This window comes from Gossypium hirsutum, chromosome D10 (assembly GCF_007990345.1).
Source record: "Gossypium hirsutum isolate 1008001.06 chromosome D10, Gossypium_hirsutum_v2.1, whole genome shotgun sequence".
In the NCBI taxonomy this organism is placed as follows: domain Eukaryota; kingdom Viridiplantae; phylum Streptophyta; class Magnoliopsida; order Malvales; family Malvaceae; genus Gossypium; species Gossypium hirsutum.
In genome coordinates this window covers 44,210,950-44,227,152 of record NC_053446.1, presented here as the reverse complement: position 1 = coordinate 44,227,152, position 16,203 = coordinate 44,210,950, and the positions used below count along the sequence as shown (strand labels likewise).

At 32.8% G+C, this 16,203-nt stretch overlaps 1 protein-coding gene across 1 annotated transcript; it reads right to left on the bottom strand.

The window, feature by feature from the left end:
* Nucleotides 1–8,005: 8,005 nt before the first annotated feature.
* On the bottom strand, nucleotides 8,006–15,139 carry LOC107915482 (uncharacterized). The gene is given in 6 exon segments (XM_041101977.1): nucleotides 8,006–8,241; nucleotides 8,244–8,259; nucleotides 8,376–8,469; nucleotides 8,471–8,637; nucleotides 12,252–14,717; nucleotides 14,837–15,139. Coding segments are annotated over 5 exon segments (867 nt in total). The 5' UTR covers nucleotides 12,606–14,717; nucleotides 14,837–15,139.
* Between the last annotated feature and the right edge of the window lie 1,064 nt (nucleotides 15,140–16,203).

Below are 16,203 nucleotides of genomic sequence, written 5' to 3'. Positions count from 1 at the left end.
TTTCCCACGATTATTTCTTCATTTCATTTCAATCTCTTCTCGAACTTTGTAACTATTATTTAATAATATTATTATGAGGTACATTTTTTGAATTTTGCCTGAATTTACATTTTTATTGCATTTATAATATCAACCCAACATTTTTGAACTGTTTCCCACAACAATGATTGAATAAAACCAGCTGGTCAGTTAAATTGGAAGGGAGTTTAATATTTACTTCCTATTTCTAATTTTAGGATTTATAAATTCTTTGATATAGTAATTTTATTCAAAAGAAAATGTATTTAGCTTGGCCATTATACCCCTACTTTTATTTAATTGTTTTTGTTTGACTCTTGTGACTGTAAAATGTCTTTCAGACATGTTTTCTAAAAGCTTTTCTTTTTATTAAAATTTCATATGGCTTACCCAAAACAAAAATATATGTTCAGTATTGAATTCGTATATGGTGGTGTTTTGACTCAAATTAGAGTTTGTGAATGGATGTGCATCATGTGTTAATCTGACTATCTTTTTTCTTCAATGACTTAAAAAAACACATATATCCAGTTAATTAACATTATAATTTTATTAAAAACTCCATCTTAAACATATTGTCAAACACTTGCAAAAGATCAATACATATTCGCATAAGCAACTCAATTAAACAGATAATAACCCAATAAGAATAGCATCTTAAATGATCTATATAATGACAAAATTTTAGAACCAACCAACGATGAAATAAAAATACGAAATCATCAACCATTTAAAAAAACTCAAATTTAATGGCACGGTTATAGACCAATTTGCATCTGACATAGCCATTATTTTTCAGGACGCAGTCACCACATCAACCACATTTTAAGGTTGTTAATATTTTAATTTTTAACAACTTGTTTTGTCATTACAAACTTTATTAAGAATTCGAAACGGTAAATCGTGTTGTTGCGACCAATAAGCAAAAAATTAAAATACTTAACAATTTTTTTAAGGTTGCTACTAGTATTTAAAGGTTTAACAACAACTAATTTTGTCGTTGTAAATTTTATTAATAATTCACAATGACAATTTGTGTCATTGCTATTAATAAGTAGAAAATTAAATTATGTAACAACATTTCAAAGTTGCTGCTAATATTTTAACATTTAATAATACCTTGTTTTGTTGTTATACATTTTATTACAAATTCACAACAACACGATTTGTCGTTGCAATGAATAAGCATAAAATTAAATTACATAACGACAATTTAAGATTGTTGCAAATATTTTAACATTTAGCAACAACTTGTTTGGTCGTTACACATTTTAGCGATATATGTAAGCCTTAAGGTGACCTAACTAGGGTCAAAGTCAGGTCTGTGCATAAGGGGAATATCCATGTCGTACAAGCAAGTAAGGTGGGTGGCATATGGAGTCCTCGTTGGACTCAATTTGCTACCCATATTATTTTTTTAACCTAAGACTCTTTATTTTATTGCTAAGTTTGAATAATTAGACTTTTAATAAGCTATTTATAAATATTTCTATTATCTAACGAGATAAGATCGATGAAAATCCACAATTGGTGACAACTAAAAATCCTTAGTTGTCAAATTGTTTATTTAGCTAAAAAGGAGAATTTGTTCAGAATCATTTTTCTTCATGGAGTTCCGATTGAATACTTGTTTCTGAATTTAGAACAATCTCTAGTAGTCATGCGATTTGTGAGTTAGAAAATAGTAGAGAAGATCAAATCGTATAAAAGCAATGATTGAAGTTATGTGAGAATCTGAAACCAATCTCATAGGATTTTTTAAGGTTTACTTCTGCTTTTCTTTCCAAAATGCTCCTATTAGATTTTGGGGTGATTCTAGTGTCTGATTCTTAAGACTTTGAGTTATCTTTAAAACGATTTTTGAATAACCTGATTTCATTTCTTGTTGCCCAAGATATGATCATTTTTATAAAGTAGTGCAATTCTCTGAGGGAAGTTCATGATTAATTGTTGTGTTTCACAAGCGTAACTTTTACTAGACTTATTTAGACCATTTGACTACCTTTTGGAACAATTATTATGCACAAATTGTAGATTTTTAACCTTTCTTAGCAATGGTTTTTGAATAACTGAAATGTTAATTTTGTAATTTGAGATATGGTTGTTTTTGTAAAGGAGTAAAGTTCTCTGTGGGCAAATCGAGTTTAATCGCAAATTAACTTGTAACAGCCCTTTTTTAGTGAAATCAAAATAGTAGTTTCGGGACCACAAATCCGACGTGAAAATATTTATTTTATTATTATTTTAATGTCTATGGTATGTTAGTAGTGTCGTATAAAAAATTCGTTAAGAAATTTTGTCATTTGCATGCTTAATTAAGTGAAAAGGGATAAATCGTAAAATGTGCAAAAGTAGAGTTCTAGTAGCTAAAGGTATCAAATAGCTATGAAACTTTAAAGTTAAAGGACTTAGATGGTAATTAGACCATTATTATATTTAGTGGACAAATATGGACATGAAATTGATGTTTTAAGTAGTTTAAGTTAAAGGTTAATTAAGTAAATTAATAAATAAATGAAGTAAAAATAATGCAAAAGAAGGTATCATCTTCTTACTTGAGAAACGCCACCGAAAATACAATAAAAAAGCACCATTTTAAGGCTTTGAACATTTGGCTACTTCTCCTTACTTGCATGTAAGTGGTTTTTGTCCTATTTTTAATGATTTTTATATTTTTGAAGTTGTTGTAACTTAATCTAGCTAGTCCATGGACCAATTTGCAAAATTGTTAAAGGTTTAGGGTTTTTCCATGAATGTTCTTGCATGATTTTTAAAGTTTAATGAAAGATTATGAGTCCTTGTTGCTAAATAAACAAGTTTTGTAAAGTGATTTTTGATGAAATTATCATTTAGGGACTTAGTTGTAAAAATAGTAAAATATCATGATAAATTTGTGAAATGTTGAGTTGTATGAGGTTGTATAAGTCCCTTGGTAATTCGGCTAGTATGAAATGTGGATGAAATTGCATAAATTTCCATTTACGAGATTAATGACTAAATTGTAAAGAAGTTAAAATAATAGGGGAAAATGTAAATTTGTAAAAGTATGAATTTTGGACTAAATTGAATAATATGTGTATTAAATGAATTGAATTTGCTTATTTAGATCAAGATAAACCTCGGACGAATCTAGATCGAGGAAAAGCTAAAGCCTTAGATTAGTGATTTTATTTCGACATCCTTAAAATCGAGGTAAGTTTGTATGTTTAAATAATGTTTTAATGTTATTTGATATATGCATGCTATTGTGTTATTTATCATGTCATGAAACGATGGAAATTCGACGACGTACGACAATTATCGAGCCCTGTTTGAACCTTAGGAATATATAGAATACAAATGACATGTCATTAGGGTTACCATGTTTCGGGTGTTGGTCTTGAATGTCCTACTGATGACTAAGTTCCAGCATTTGTTACGGATACTCTTCAGCTTGTGTGAGCGGCATCATGTAACTATATTCCGACCGTCAGCTTGTGTGAGTAGACCCATTTATGGCTCGAGTGAACAATGATGTAAAGGAAAAGGAAATGAATGGTTTCAACCATATGTTTAGCACACTTTGTGTGAGCTTCCCGCGTATTCGATATTATTCTAAGTGGTTCAATGGGCATGAAAGGGAAGGAACGGTAAGTGTTCCTATGACTATGTTATGAACTTATGAAAAGGTATGAATTTATAATGATCAAAGTATGTATAACTATACTTAGGGAAAGTATGAATTAAGTTGTACAAAGTTCATGAAATCTATCTTACCATGTGATGATTTTGTTAAGTTATGTATTAAAGCACTAACTTGTGTTGTTGGTGATGCTTAGGCTTGTGTCAAGCTTATATTGGATTGATTCATGTTTAAATTATGAGGTTTTACATTGAAATGGTAAGCTATGTTCATGATTTACGAACTTACTAAGAATTATATGCTTACGTAGTTTTTCTTTCCTATGTTTTATAGATTATCGAAAGTTCGATCACTTTGGAAGCTCGTCGGAGACCTATCACACTATCCAGTGATTATATCGGTAGATTTTGATCTTTTGGTCAATGTTATAATGGCATGTATAGGTGGATTTGTGTCTAATGTCTAGTTGATGTTTATGGCATGTAAATGTTGCTTTGAATTTGTAGTACTTATGGTACTTTGAAGCCTTGATAGTTGGTGTTGATATGGCTAAGTTGATGTATGCTTTAAATGACCAATTTGGTATGTGATGATGTAGCTTGGAATGTGGTCAATTGTGGTATGTTTTGGTATGGAAATAAGTAGATGTATCTGGTTGACATATGGTCAAATAGGCATATGTTTAGATATGTTTGATGGATTGTGATTGAGGTGCATATATGGCATATTGGTTGTATGGTTTAATGATCTTGTGAATTGGTCATTTTTATGCATGTTTTGGGTAGATTTTGATGCCTTGGTCTTACGTGTAGGTGCGTTTAGGTTCATGCTTTGAATGGGTGAAAGAAATGGCTTGATTTTGGCCAATTTCTTGTCCACAAGGCATGTGTCTCAGCCGTGTGTCACACATGGCCATGCGACATGGTCGTGTATCCCTTGTAGGTTTTAAAGGTTGCAAGTCAGGTAGTTACACGGCCTAATACATGGCTTGGCACATAGGCGTGTGAGGTCATTTCGAGTGTTATACGGTCTGGCACACGAGCGTGTGGCTTGGCTGTGTGACCCAAGTCAGAGAGTTACACGGGCACAGACACAGGCTGGGTTTCAATTGTTACATGGCCTGAAACACGGGCACGTGTCTCAGCCATGTGAGTCACACGGCCTAGCCACACGGTCGTGTGACCCCTACAGATTTGAATTTTGTAGTTTTTTCCTCAATGTTTAAAGTGTTTTCGATTTAGTCCCAAATCGTTTCTAAGGCCTTGAAGGCTTGAATAAGGGACGATATGCATGTATATGATTGAGTTATTCTATGATTATGTTAATGTTTGGAAATGTCTATTTTACATTATGTTTTTACAGTAATGCTCCGTAACCATATTCCGGTGACGGATACGAGTTAAAGGTGTTACACAACTTCTCCAACTAAGCAAAGCAAATCGAGACACATCCAAGTATTAGATTATCCATGATCTATTGTTATTAAATATCCGAGTTGATTTTGGATGTATTAAAATTTTTAAAATTCCATCACGCACACTTTATATGTTTTTCCACCAATTGGTTTCAGAGCCATCTCGATTTAGTTATTAACATAAATTATATAATCTAAAACTCTCTTCTCTTTGTGTATGGATTCAATTGATAGATAGTGGTATTTTAGTATCTTTTACATGTTCAAACATATAGGAATGGATGTTGATGAGTTCTATAATTGTTATTATATAATTTTGTCAAGATTGTGGTTTCTAGAATTAGAATGATTGTATGTAAGTTTTTTTATATATAATTAAATTGTAGACTATAATTTCCATGTAGATTTTTAAATTTATTGTAATTAGAAATTTTTGTGAGCTAGAAACATATTAGGAATCTTGTAACAAAAATTAGAATAGAGAGCTCGTACCAAGAAGATGAAAAGTAAACATCCTCCCCTAAGGAGCTCCAGATTTTGATTAGGAATGTATTTGATTTTTTTAAATTTCCAATTGATGCAAAATTTTTAATTTTTCATGTGACCAAAGTTTCATATATAATGAAAAATTCAAATTTAAGAAACAATATCAAAATCTATAGGATAAATGTCGACATCTTCGTCCCAAAAATAAAATAATTAGGATTTCATGAAAATTAGGGTATTTGACCTAATTTTGAAATTGTATTTGAGTTTGATGTGTTTTGACTTCTTAGAACAACGGTTTGACTAAGACAAAAGAAGTTTGATGTGTTTTGACTTTTCTAAAAGATAACTAAGGTAGACTTCTTAGAATAATGATTTGACTACGTTAAAATAATTGGATTGGATGTAATTCCATGCTCATTAAGGAGACTTGGGATCCTAATGACTCAAAGTGGTCTATTGCTTGGAATTATAAACTTATAAGAATTTCCTTTGAATCTTAACAAGATGTAAAGAAGTAGAAGAATGCAACATCACACTGTTTGGAATTATAATCATTTATTAATATATTTTTATAAATATATAAAAATGTTTTTTTAATATAAATATTTTCGTTCACTTGAGTGATAAAATCTAGTAGTTAATAATGCTTCTCGTTAATAATATTAATCGCTTACATAACAATAATTGTTGAATTTTTAATAAATCTCTAATGAATCCCTTATGCTTTCATGCTTGATTATGATAGCAAGGTTAATTAAATTTCTTTGCCATAATAATACCTGGTAGCAAGGTTAGTCAACCGACTCAACTCCCATTCTTCTGGTCGACTCCAAAGGGCTCTGAGAATTTCAACAGGAAAGACAGGAGCCGGCTGTGCAAGCCACCGGTTTTCATCCACTTCAATTCCATTCAAACTGCATGTAATTGCAGCACTATAATATATTAGAGGAATGCTTGGGTTGATTATCATAAAAACTTCAAAGATAAAAAGCATACTTATTGACGTGACCACGTTCCAAGCTCCACCAAGCCCACCTCTTGATTCCATTGAGCTCCCAAAGGAACGTGCTCATTGATGATGGAGAAGCTCGAGCTAACCCATTGAAGAATCCATGCACCTTAGTGCAAGCTGATTTTAGCTCAATTTCAGCTCCCTTAGCTCATTTCAGCTCCAACCAGCTCATTTGAGCTCAATTCTGTCCATTTGAGCTCAATTTAGCTTTCTATCAGCTTGTTAATTTTATCATTTAAATAAATTACATATTAGCTTAATTAATTCAGCTTGTTACAGCTCAAGACTGAATTCCCTAACTCAAATCAGTTTATTAATTGTTTCCTAACTATTTGAGCTAGCCGAATTTAATAGCTATGTTTTTAATTAATTATTTTTTTAATTACTATGTTTTGTTGCTTATATGTCTAGTTCAGCTGAATATATTTTGGGATTTAATGTATTTGTGATTCATGTAGGTACAACCGAATGTGGCAATACCATTAAAGATGATTCATGAACGGGCCGGTTCAATGTATGTTCGGGTGCATGCATGACTACCTACAACGAATGGTTGCCTTAAGGATGATACATGAACGGTTCATTACATTGAATAGGAGAGTGCATGAATGTCCATCTACATGCATCGGTTGCTGCCCATTAATCTCCTATGTACTTATTCGGCCAAAAGGCATCTTTTGGAGTGTCCATTCACACCTTGGCCGAACCTAGACAAGGCTTTTGGCTTCCCATGCATTCACCAGGCACTAAGTTCATTTCCTTAACCATGAAGCTGCCCATTGAAGACCCATTCAGCCGAATTTAGACATAGCTTTAAGGAATACATTTCTAGATTAGTTTAACTCATTTAAAGCCAAATTACTTAGTCTTTAAGCTTATCGAATTCTATCCATTCGGCTATCATATGAAAACTATAAATAGTTTATTTCTCTTTGTAAAAAAGTTAGACATTCTTGATTATTAAAACTTGATTGTGAGGTTATCTCTTTTCTTATTTCGTTTGAGTCTCGTTTTGACTTATCTAGCTAGCTAGTGGCGTCAACCTGACTCTTTGAACTTATCACCATTCTGGTGTGGCGTTCATCCATCTTTTTATACATTTGGTTCCTACCTCTTTATAGGTAACGGGTCAAGGTCCATCTTCTACCTTTCGTATTTTCCACCTTAAGTGATATAAGTCTCGGGGCAATACTCTCTATAGTATTGAATCGTTCTTGATACTTAAGTTCACTTTTCCATTTCCATCCTATTTATTAAATATAAATTTTATTTATTTTCTTATTAAACCGAACCTACAAAATATCCAAATTTAGCCTATCTTTTGAACCCTTTTTAAAAGTCTTCATTTAAACTGAAAACAATCTTCATCTTAAAACAATTTCGAACGAACTTCTCGTCGACGATCGGGCATCTTAAGTGAACTCGACTCAATCAACCGAGCCGGATCACGTCACTTATTAACAATATTCAGCATGTTAGGCCATTCAGCAAGCTTGAAATGCACATCCACAACTCCCACACCTTTTTTTGCCAAATACTTCACTTGTCCATAAGAATTGCATATTGTCCAAGCTTTGCTGGTGGGTTTAATGTTTGATATCCTCACTACTGTTGTCCTTGGTGCATCAATCCTGAGGATCAGCAGCTCCTTCCCCGATACAAGTAGGGATTGTTGTGCAAGTGCCTCTCTTTGGCATCTTCTGTCTGAGAAGTGAGACTTCGTAAATTAGTACATAAAAGACGAAACCAAAGTTACATAATAGAACCTGAAGGGACAATAAAATTCTTAGACGCCAACAATTAAGAGAGATAAGGTTCACATCGAACTCCACATATACAACAGAAGTTGTAGAACCCAAGAAGATGTTGGATATGCTAGAATGATGAAAGGCAAGGGCTTCCTTCAGCTGCTGTAGTAGGATTCTTCAGTAATGCAGTCGGAGCCTCAGGATCGCTAATTGGATCAGGAATGGAAATAATTGCACCAGCCGTGTCTTCTGAAGTAGTTGGCTCCACAAAGGCTTCTGTTTCCATAACCATGACGTCATTTTTCTTGAGAGCAAGTTGGGAACCTTCCCTTGTCTGCAACAAAGCCAGAAAAGACTAAGATGCTACATCGGTGAAACAGAATGCTTTCATAAACTAAAATGTGTCATATATACTAAGGGCCCGTTTGAGAATCACTTTTTCACCCAAAAGTGCTTTTCTCTTAAAAGGAGCAAAGAACATCCTCCTTTTTCTCTTAAAATTTCTCCATCAAAAAAGTGCTTCTCTCTAGATGGAGAAGCTAAAAATTTCACCATCTAAAGCGCTGGAAGTGCTTTTGGCTAATAAAAGACCAAATTAACCTATTTCTCCCCCTTGAAAAAACGTTCTTTCCTCTGCTGTGAAAGCTCTATACCCATTTTTTTTCACATTTTCACTGTGAAAGCTCTTTTCTGTTCTTTGTTCCTCTTCCGCAGGTAAGTTTGTTTTCTTCTTCTTCTCTTTAATTATTAATTATGCTTTGTTTTTAGTTGCTTTTTAGTTCCTCTTCCGCAGGAGAGTAACTCTTCCAACAGAAAAAAAAAGAGGGAAAATTCTGGCTTTTGTGCCTGTTTTGCTTTTACTGCTTTGTTCCTCTACTGCTGCTTTGCTTTGCCTCTTTTGCTTTACCGTTTTGTAATTATTCCAAACTATTTTAGTTGATAAAAATAGAAGAAATATAGACTAAATCAAAATTCGTATCCAAATTCCATATCGTTGGTGAATTTTCTGTATCTTTTGTATTTAAAAGCTTTGATGATGTTCTTTTTAATTGTTTCTAGGGTTTAGCTTTACGATAAGAAACATTACTAATTACTCGAATTCAAGCTCTCCAATCTATTGTTGATATTTCGATACTGAAAATTAATTATATAAATGATCATAAAATCACATTCAACGGTTGGATTTTGCAATGAATCAGATTCGTATCCAAGCTAAAGGGGAAGGTTTGATTTGAAAATGCTGTGAAGTACTTTCAAATTGATAACCAGCAAGGCCTTTCTTCTTAGAAAAGCCAAATAGATTGAATGTGCAGATTCCAACTTTGCTCAGTTTATGTAATTGTTCTTAGATCTGTTTGATTATATTAAAGGCTGAAGTCCCTTTTCTTCTTTTAGTAAAATATGGAATTGGTTCTGCTTGTTGCATTCTTTGCATTCGAGAATCGAGAGAAAAATCAAGAAGAAGCAAAGAGTTTTATTTATTAATAATGATATTTAAGTAATGAAAACCTGATTGGTTCTTTCCATTTTTGGTGTTTTTACTTTGTGGTTTGGAAGTAGTTAGTAAGATGCTTTTGGAATTAATTCTTATCTAATATAACAATTGATTTGATCAACGTGATTGCTTGGATTTGAGAATAGATGAACTTGTTTAATGTTGGGAACTTAGTTGGAGAACTTGTGAATAGCTAAACATGGTATATTTCTTTGTTTTGGTAAAAGAATCTAATGCCAGTAAGTGCCCATTGGGGTATATTCCTGTTCCATTTTTTAACATAAGTTTTGGCTTTTCTCTGCTAAAGCTTGATTTATACTTAAAACATTTAATCAAGAGCCATTCTTCTCTCTACGGCGCTTGGCTCACAGCCTTCTGTTTGTAAATTTGTTCCCAGGTAGAATATGATATTCTCAGATGCTAGCATTTGATGTTGGTGAATTATGTGACCTTTGGTGGAGAGTGTGAGGCTCTGCGCTGAGCAAATAGATGCAGGCAGTTGGCTTTTAGTAGTAATGAAGAACATACAGGTGTTTCCCTCTTTTAATAAGTAATTATATGTATATAATTGCTCTCTTTGGTGTCAGCTAAGTAGCCACTGTGTCAAGTTACAAGTGATCATTACTCCTAAGTTAACATATAAAAGAACTGTTAACTCCTAAGTTGCAACTGTTGTATTTTTTGGATATTTTTTTTTACTTTTAGTAGGAAAAAAGTATGATTAATTCAGTTAAGTGGGACAAAGAGATTGGAAAGCATGGCTTGAACTTTGAAAGGTGATATCATGTGTAACTCAAACCATATTTATGTTTGAGTTCCTTGTTTTAGAATATGGATATAGCTGCTGCTTGCTGTTGACGATTCTTAACCCAAAGTATTAATGCTTGCTCAGATTCTTAACCCAATGTTTATTTCATGAAAGGTTCCATCTTAAAGTTGCTTCCTGTTTGACTAGCAATTTTCTAGTATTAATGCTAGTGGATTGGTCTTTGACTAGCAATTTTCTAGGACTATTCAGGTGATTGCTTCTTGACTCTTTGTACATTGTTCTATTTCATTTTCTTTGTCAATGAATTTGATTTTATCATTGGTTAATGTTTTTAGTAGCTTATGTTCTGTTTCTTTTTTGTCAAGGTTGTGGAAGGCTCTCCAGTTTTATGCAGGCTTCAGCATTTTCATGCTTTATGTGTATCAACTCCCTATAGAGTTCTCAAGTATGTTACAGTGGATAGCTGATTTTGTTGGTCTATTCAAAATATGTTCAACATCTGAGTGGACTGAAATTTGCTCTTCTGTTTCTCTTGTACTTTTTTACATCATGGTATGTACTAGTTTTATTACTATAGGTCTGATTCTGTTTAAAGATTTTAGCTGAACCTTTAAATGAAATGCAATACACGCTAAACTGTTCAATTGAAACTATGTTTGCTTTTATAATTCTAAGTATTTTGTTTTATATTCTCAAACATTTAATCTAAGGGGTGATGAAATAGTTAGTTCGATCCATTGTTAATTGAACTATAATTAACTAAACCGTTAGTTGAATTGAGCTTTTTTCTGTTAAAATAATTAACTGAATCGAACCAACTTCAATTAATTTTGTCGGCTTTCTATTGAATTGTTGTTTATATAACTTTTTTTTTCTTTTGGTCCAAAGTTCATACCATTTTGAAACAATTATTGGCAAACATTACACTAAAATAGTAGTGTGCATTAAATCGGAACAAAAATATGACAAACAATGTGCATTGTCATATAGTAGAACAATACAATGACAGTTGGAACGAAATTGATAGGTGTTTAATTAATTAAAAGTAAAAAATAATTTTTATAATAATACAATCGTGTCAATATCTAATTACAAATATTTAATTTTTATATTTAAATATTTAAATATAGTTTATATATTCTAATTAAATTTTATAAATAATTAATATTAATTACTTAGAAATATTTAAAATTAATATTATATATTAAAATATTAACAATAAGTTATAATAAGTTATTTTTATATTTTTGCTAAAATATCATAATATTAACTAATTTGAACATTATTTAAAGACATATTTGTTACTTTATAATCTCATGTCTAAAATGGACATTTTATTCTTCAAAAGCACTTTTTGACAGCAATGCCAAACACTCAAATTTCTCAAAAACACTTCTGAAAAGCACTTCTCAAAAGCACTTCTGAAAAGTACTTCTCAAAAGCACTTCTCAAAAGCAATGAAGAACTGGCCCTAAATCAAGCTCGTCGGGACTAGAAATTTGTTAAGTTTGACTATTTCATTTTTCCCAATGCCTATAAAATTTTTATGTCAACAAATCCGATAAAAAGGACACTGGAGAGAAACAATTGAGATGCAGTTAGAACCTAGTACCTTATTATTATTTGTGGCGTGGGGGGGGGGGGGAGGCAGGTGGTGGTGAGAAGAAAAAATTAAAGAACTGACCTTAAAATGTACCAAAAAGTCTTTGAAACTGCTCTCTTTAGTAGAAGAAAGTTCCTCGACCTTCACAATCAGCCCACAATCGCTGAAAGCTGCAAGGATATTGAGTTTCTTAACATTTTTGGTCAAAAACCGGACCAGTTCTTTGTTATCCTTATATCCTTCTTTGCTAAGAAAACAAGTTTGTGAATGGTTAAGCTCTTCTCTGCTAACTGGAAGAGACACATGAGAGTTTGGTCCTGATTTTACATGACCAGAGTTGGCTAAATCCAAATTGCTATCCTCCTTGTCACTTATGGATTCTGTAGGAATACTCGACTCTTTTTTAATGTCGAGTGAAATATTGCCGCTGCTCATATGATGTTTCAATAGCGTATGTCTTCTTTTAACATCAGAGTTCCGCAAGTTAGCTGCACCCCAAACATTTTTGCTAAGTTGATCAGTCACATTCAAGATTGTCCTCTCCCAATCCTTGATAGTTGACTCTAATAAAGTATGACTTCTTTCAACATCAGAGCTCTACAAGTTAGTTGGGCTCTGAACATTTTTAAGGAACCCTCCATTGCTTCATTGATCAGTCACATCCAAGATTCTACTCCCCTGACCCTTTATAGTTGGTTCTTCACCAAGTCGCACTAATAGTAGTTTCAATGATGTATGTCATCCTTTAACATCAGAGTTCTGCAAGTTAGCCAGGCCATAAACATTTTTATGGAACCCCCCATTGTTGATCAGTTACATTCAAGATTTTCCTCTCACGAGATTTGGTTTTTTCCTTCTCTATTTTGTTCCCTTTCGAAGATTCAGTTGGTGCTAAAGTATCATGCAAAATACCTGCCATTTCTCCTGCTGTTGGATCGTTCTTTTCTCTATTAATAACTTTCATCAAGTCCTCAATTCTTGAAAAACTTTGGGACGATGCATGCTTTTTTCCTGAAATAATGGTTGCACTTGGCCTTTGAACAGAAGTAGCAGTTCTGTTCCCAGGTAGATAGTTCATAATTTCAGACAAGTCACTATTTTTTTCCTTCTCTATTTTGTTCCCTTTCGAAGATTCAGTTGATGCTAAACTATCACGCAAAATACCTGCCATTCTCCTGCTGTTGGATCGCTCTTTTCTCTATTAATAACTTTCATCAAGTCCTCAATTCTTGAAGAACTTTTGGACAATGCATGCTTTTTTCCTGAAATAGTGGTTGCACTTGGCCTTTGAACAGAAGTAGCAGTTCTGTTCCCAGGTAGATAGTTCATAATTTCAGACAAGTCACTATTTTTTTCCTTCTCTATTTTGTTCCCTTTCGAAGATTCAGTTGATGCTAAACTATCACGCAAAATACCTGCCATTTCTCCTGCTGTTGGATCGTTCTTTTCTCTATTAATAACTTTCATCAAGTCCTCAATTCTTGAAGATCTTTTGGACGATGCATGCTTTTTTCATGAAATAGTGGTTGCACTTGGCCTTTGAACAGAAGTAGCAGTTCTGTTCCCAGGTTGATAGTTCATAATTTCAGACAAGTCATTTGTACCATCTAGGAATCTTACAAGTTTTTCACTGGTTGGCCCAAGTACATCTGACTTTGCCCCTTCAAATCCCTCGACATCATTTTCCAGCATTTTCACAAATATATCTGAAAGTCGTTTCGGTTTATTCATTTTCAAAGAGTTCTCCACCACTACATCAGTAGCTAAAGTTCTTAATTCATCCTTTCATTGCCATGAGAAACTATTACAGCTTCTGGTGGCTGAACCTTACTTTGAATGTCACTAAGCCCAACCTTATAGGGATTGTAATGAATTTGATGTAACTCTGAAGTTGCATTTACAACTGGACCCTCAAAAGCATTTCCTCCAATTGTATCAGATGTTGAACCGGATGAAACACCCTCTGTGCCACCAGGAGACCTTGTTATGATTTCCAGTGATTTAGGTACCCTTACAGACTCAAGATTTAGCGGAGTGCGAACTATTCTCTGTCACAGTAACTTCGGATGCTTCCGTGTCAACTTTGGAATCCGATGTTTCCCTGGCGTTGGATTTCTGAAACAAAGGACATTCTAGCATGGTTTGCTTTATGTTTGATAGAATTCCCTTAAACCATGTCCCACTTTCTCTGTACAATCAGTTGTAGAACACAATGGGTTGTAAACATGGATTGCATTCACTCGGGCATAAGAACAGTCATTTGCAATGCATACAACTATATACTGAAATACACATTTATATATCAAGATCAAGGAAATTTATCACCAAAATCCACATTCCATCAATCCAAAGTTCAATAAAAAATAATTCCAGCAGTAAATAACAGAAGGAAACAAAAATGAAAAAGAAAGAAAGCTCACTTCTGGGGTTCTTTATCACCTGCTTTGCCCCCCTTTGACGCCTTCAATCCTTTCAAAAACGAAAATTTCTGAGACCCACCACTGGAAAAAGAAGAAAAAGAGTAACAGTTCGTTGAACGGATAAGTCCTGCAATAGTTTTATATACGTATATTCGTGGGTGTAAGGGAAAACCCAGAAACTGTTTGATAAAATTGCTAGCAGAATAAAAAGTATATATAATCCTGGTATGGGATTTTTGTTGTTACCTCTGGCGTTGAAATGCAGTCCCCGTGGTTTGGGATGAAGGAGGGGAGAGATTGCCATTTCGGGAAAGTTTTGGTTCTCCCGCAGCGAAGGAGAAATTAAGAGAGGAGAGACTTTGTTACAACAACTCTTTGAATATTTTCTTGTTTAGTCACACACAGAACAACTGAACATGACCCTCCGTTAAACACACTGTAAACAATCATATAAAACGGGAATTTCTATAAAACCCCGTAACAGAGGAAGAGAAGGGGGGGGTTTACGGAGGTTTAAATACGTCATTTTCATTTTATTGGCGAAAAATTGTATTTGTTTTTGTATATTTTTCATGTCTAATAAAACTTTTGTAGGGCAAAATATTTGAAAGATTAGAAATATTATATTTATAAATTAAAAAATAAAAATAATCAAAACATAACTTTTCTTTTTTATAAAAGACATGCAGAAAAACTCTTATTTTATCATATTTTAACTAATTTTTTATTTTTAATCTTTTATCCGCTCTGATAATTTGTTTTTAGCTTTTAATTCAATTTAAAATGATTTTTTCAATCATAGGAACAACTATATTTTTTCTTCTCGTTTCTTTTTCTTTTACTAAACAACTTGTACTGATTTTAAAATTTAAATAATATTTATTATAATCATGTCAGGTACCCTATCTTTTAAAATAGAAAATTTTTCTTTAAATTTATAAAAATAAAATTACATTTTAATCTATCTAAAAATATTAAAAATTTAATTTAATCATTTAAAATTTAAAAAGATATAAATTATTTAAATAGTAAAATTAATTTAAACTCGAACTTATTTTATCTAAACCAACCCAACCCAAATTCAATATTTTGAATAGTAAAATATATCTTTAAAATTTAAATTTAATTATAAAAATATAGAATATCAATTAAAATATATTTAATATTTTATTGTACTTAAATTTTATTTTGAACCCAGCCCACCTCTACTTACGTCCACCAAATAGGAATCATCTACTGAGTTCAATTTACAAACCTTAAAAGATGAACTTTGATATTAAAAGTTGCAGGGCTCTACACCGAAGGGAGCCCTTCCAGAAATTCTCGAAGGCCAAGGCTGAACCCAGGCCTAAGAGGGGGTTTGGAATGTTATGGCAGCAGCTAACGGTCATTTTGGTTTACATTTTCATTATAATTGTTTTTAATTGTTTGAGTCGTAAAGGCTGCGTTTTATAATTGTTAAAGTTAGTTATACGGTGCGTTTCATGAGTTCTTAAAACGATGTGTTTAGACCTTATTGTTGGATGCTGTTAGTTGGTTTCTATATACACCAAAACAGTATCGTTGGGAGGTTATGAAATGAAAAAGCAGGTATTCTTCTGCTGATTTCTATC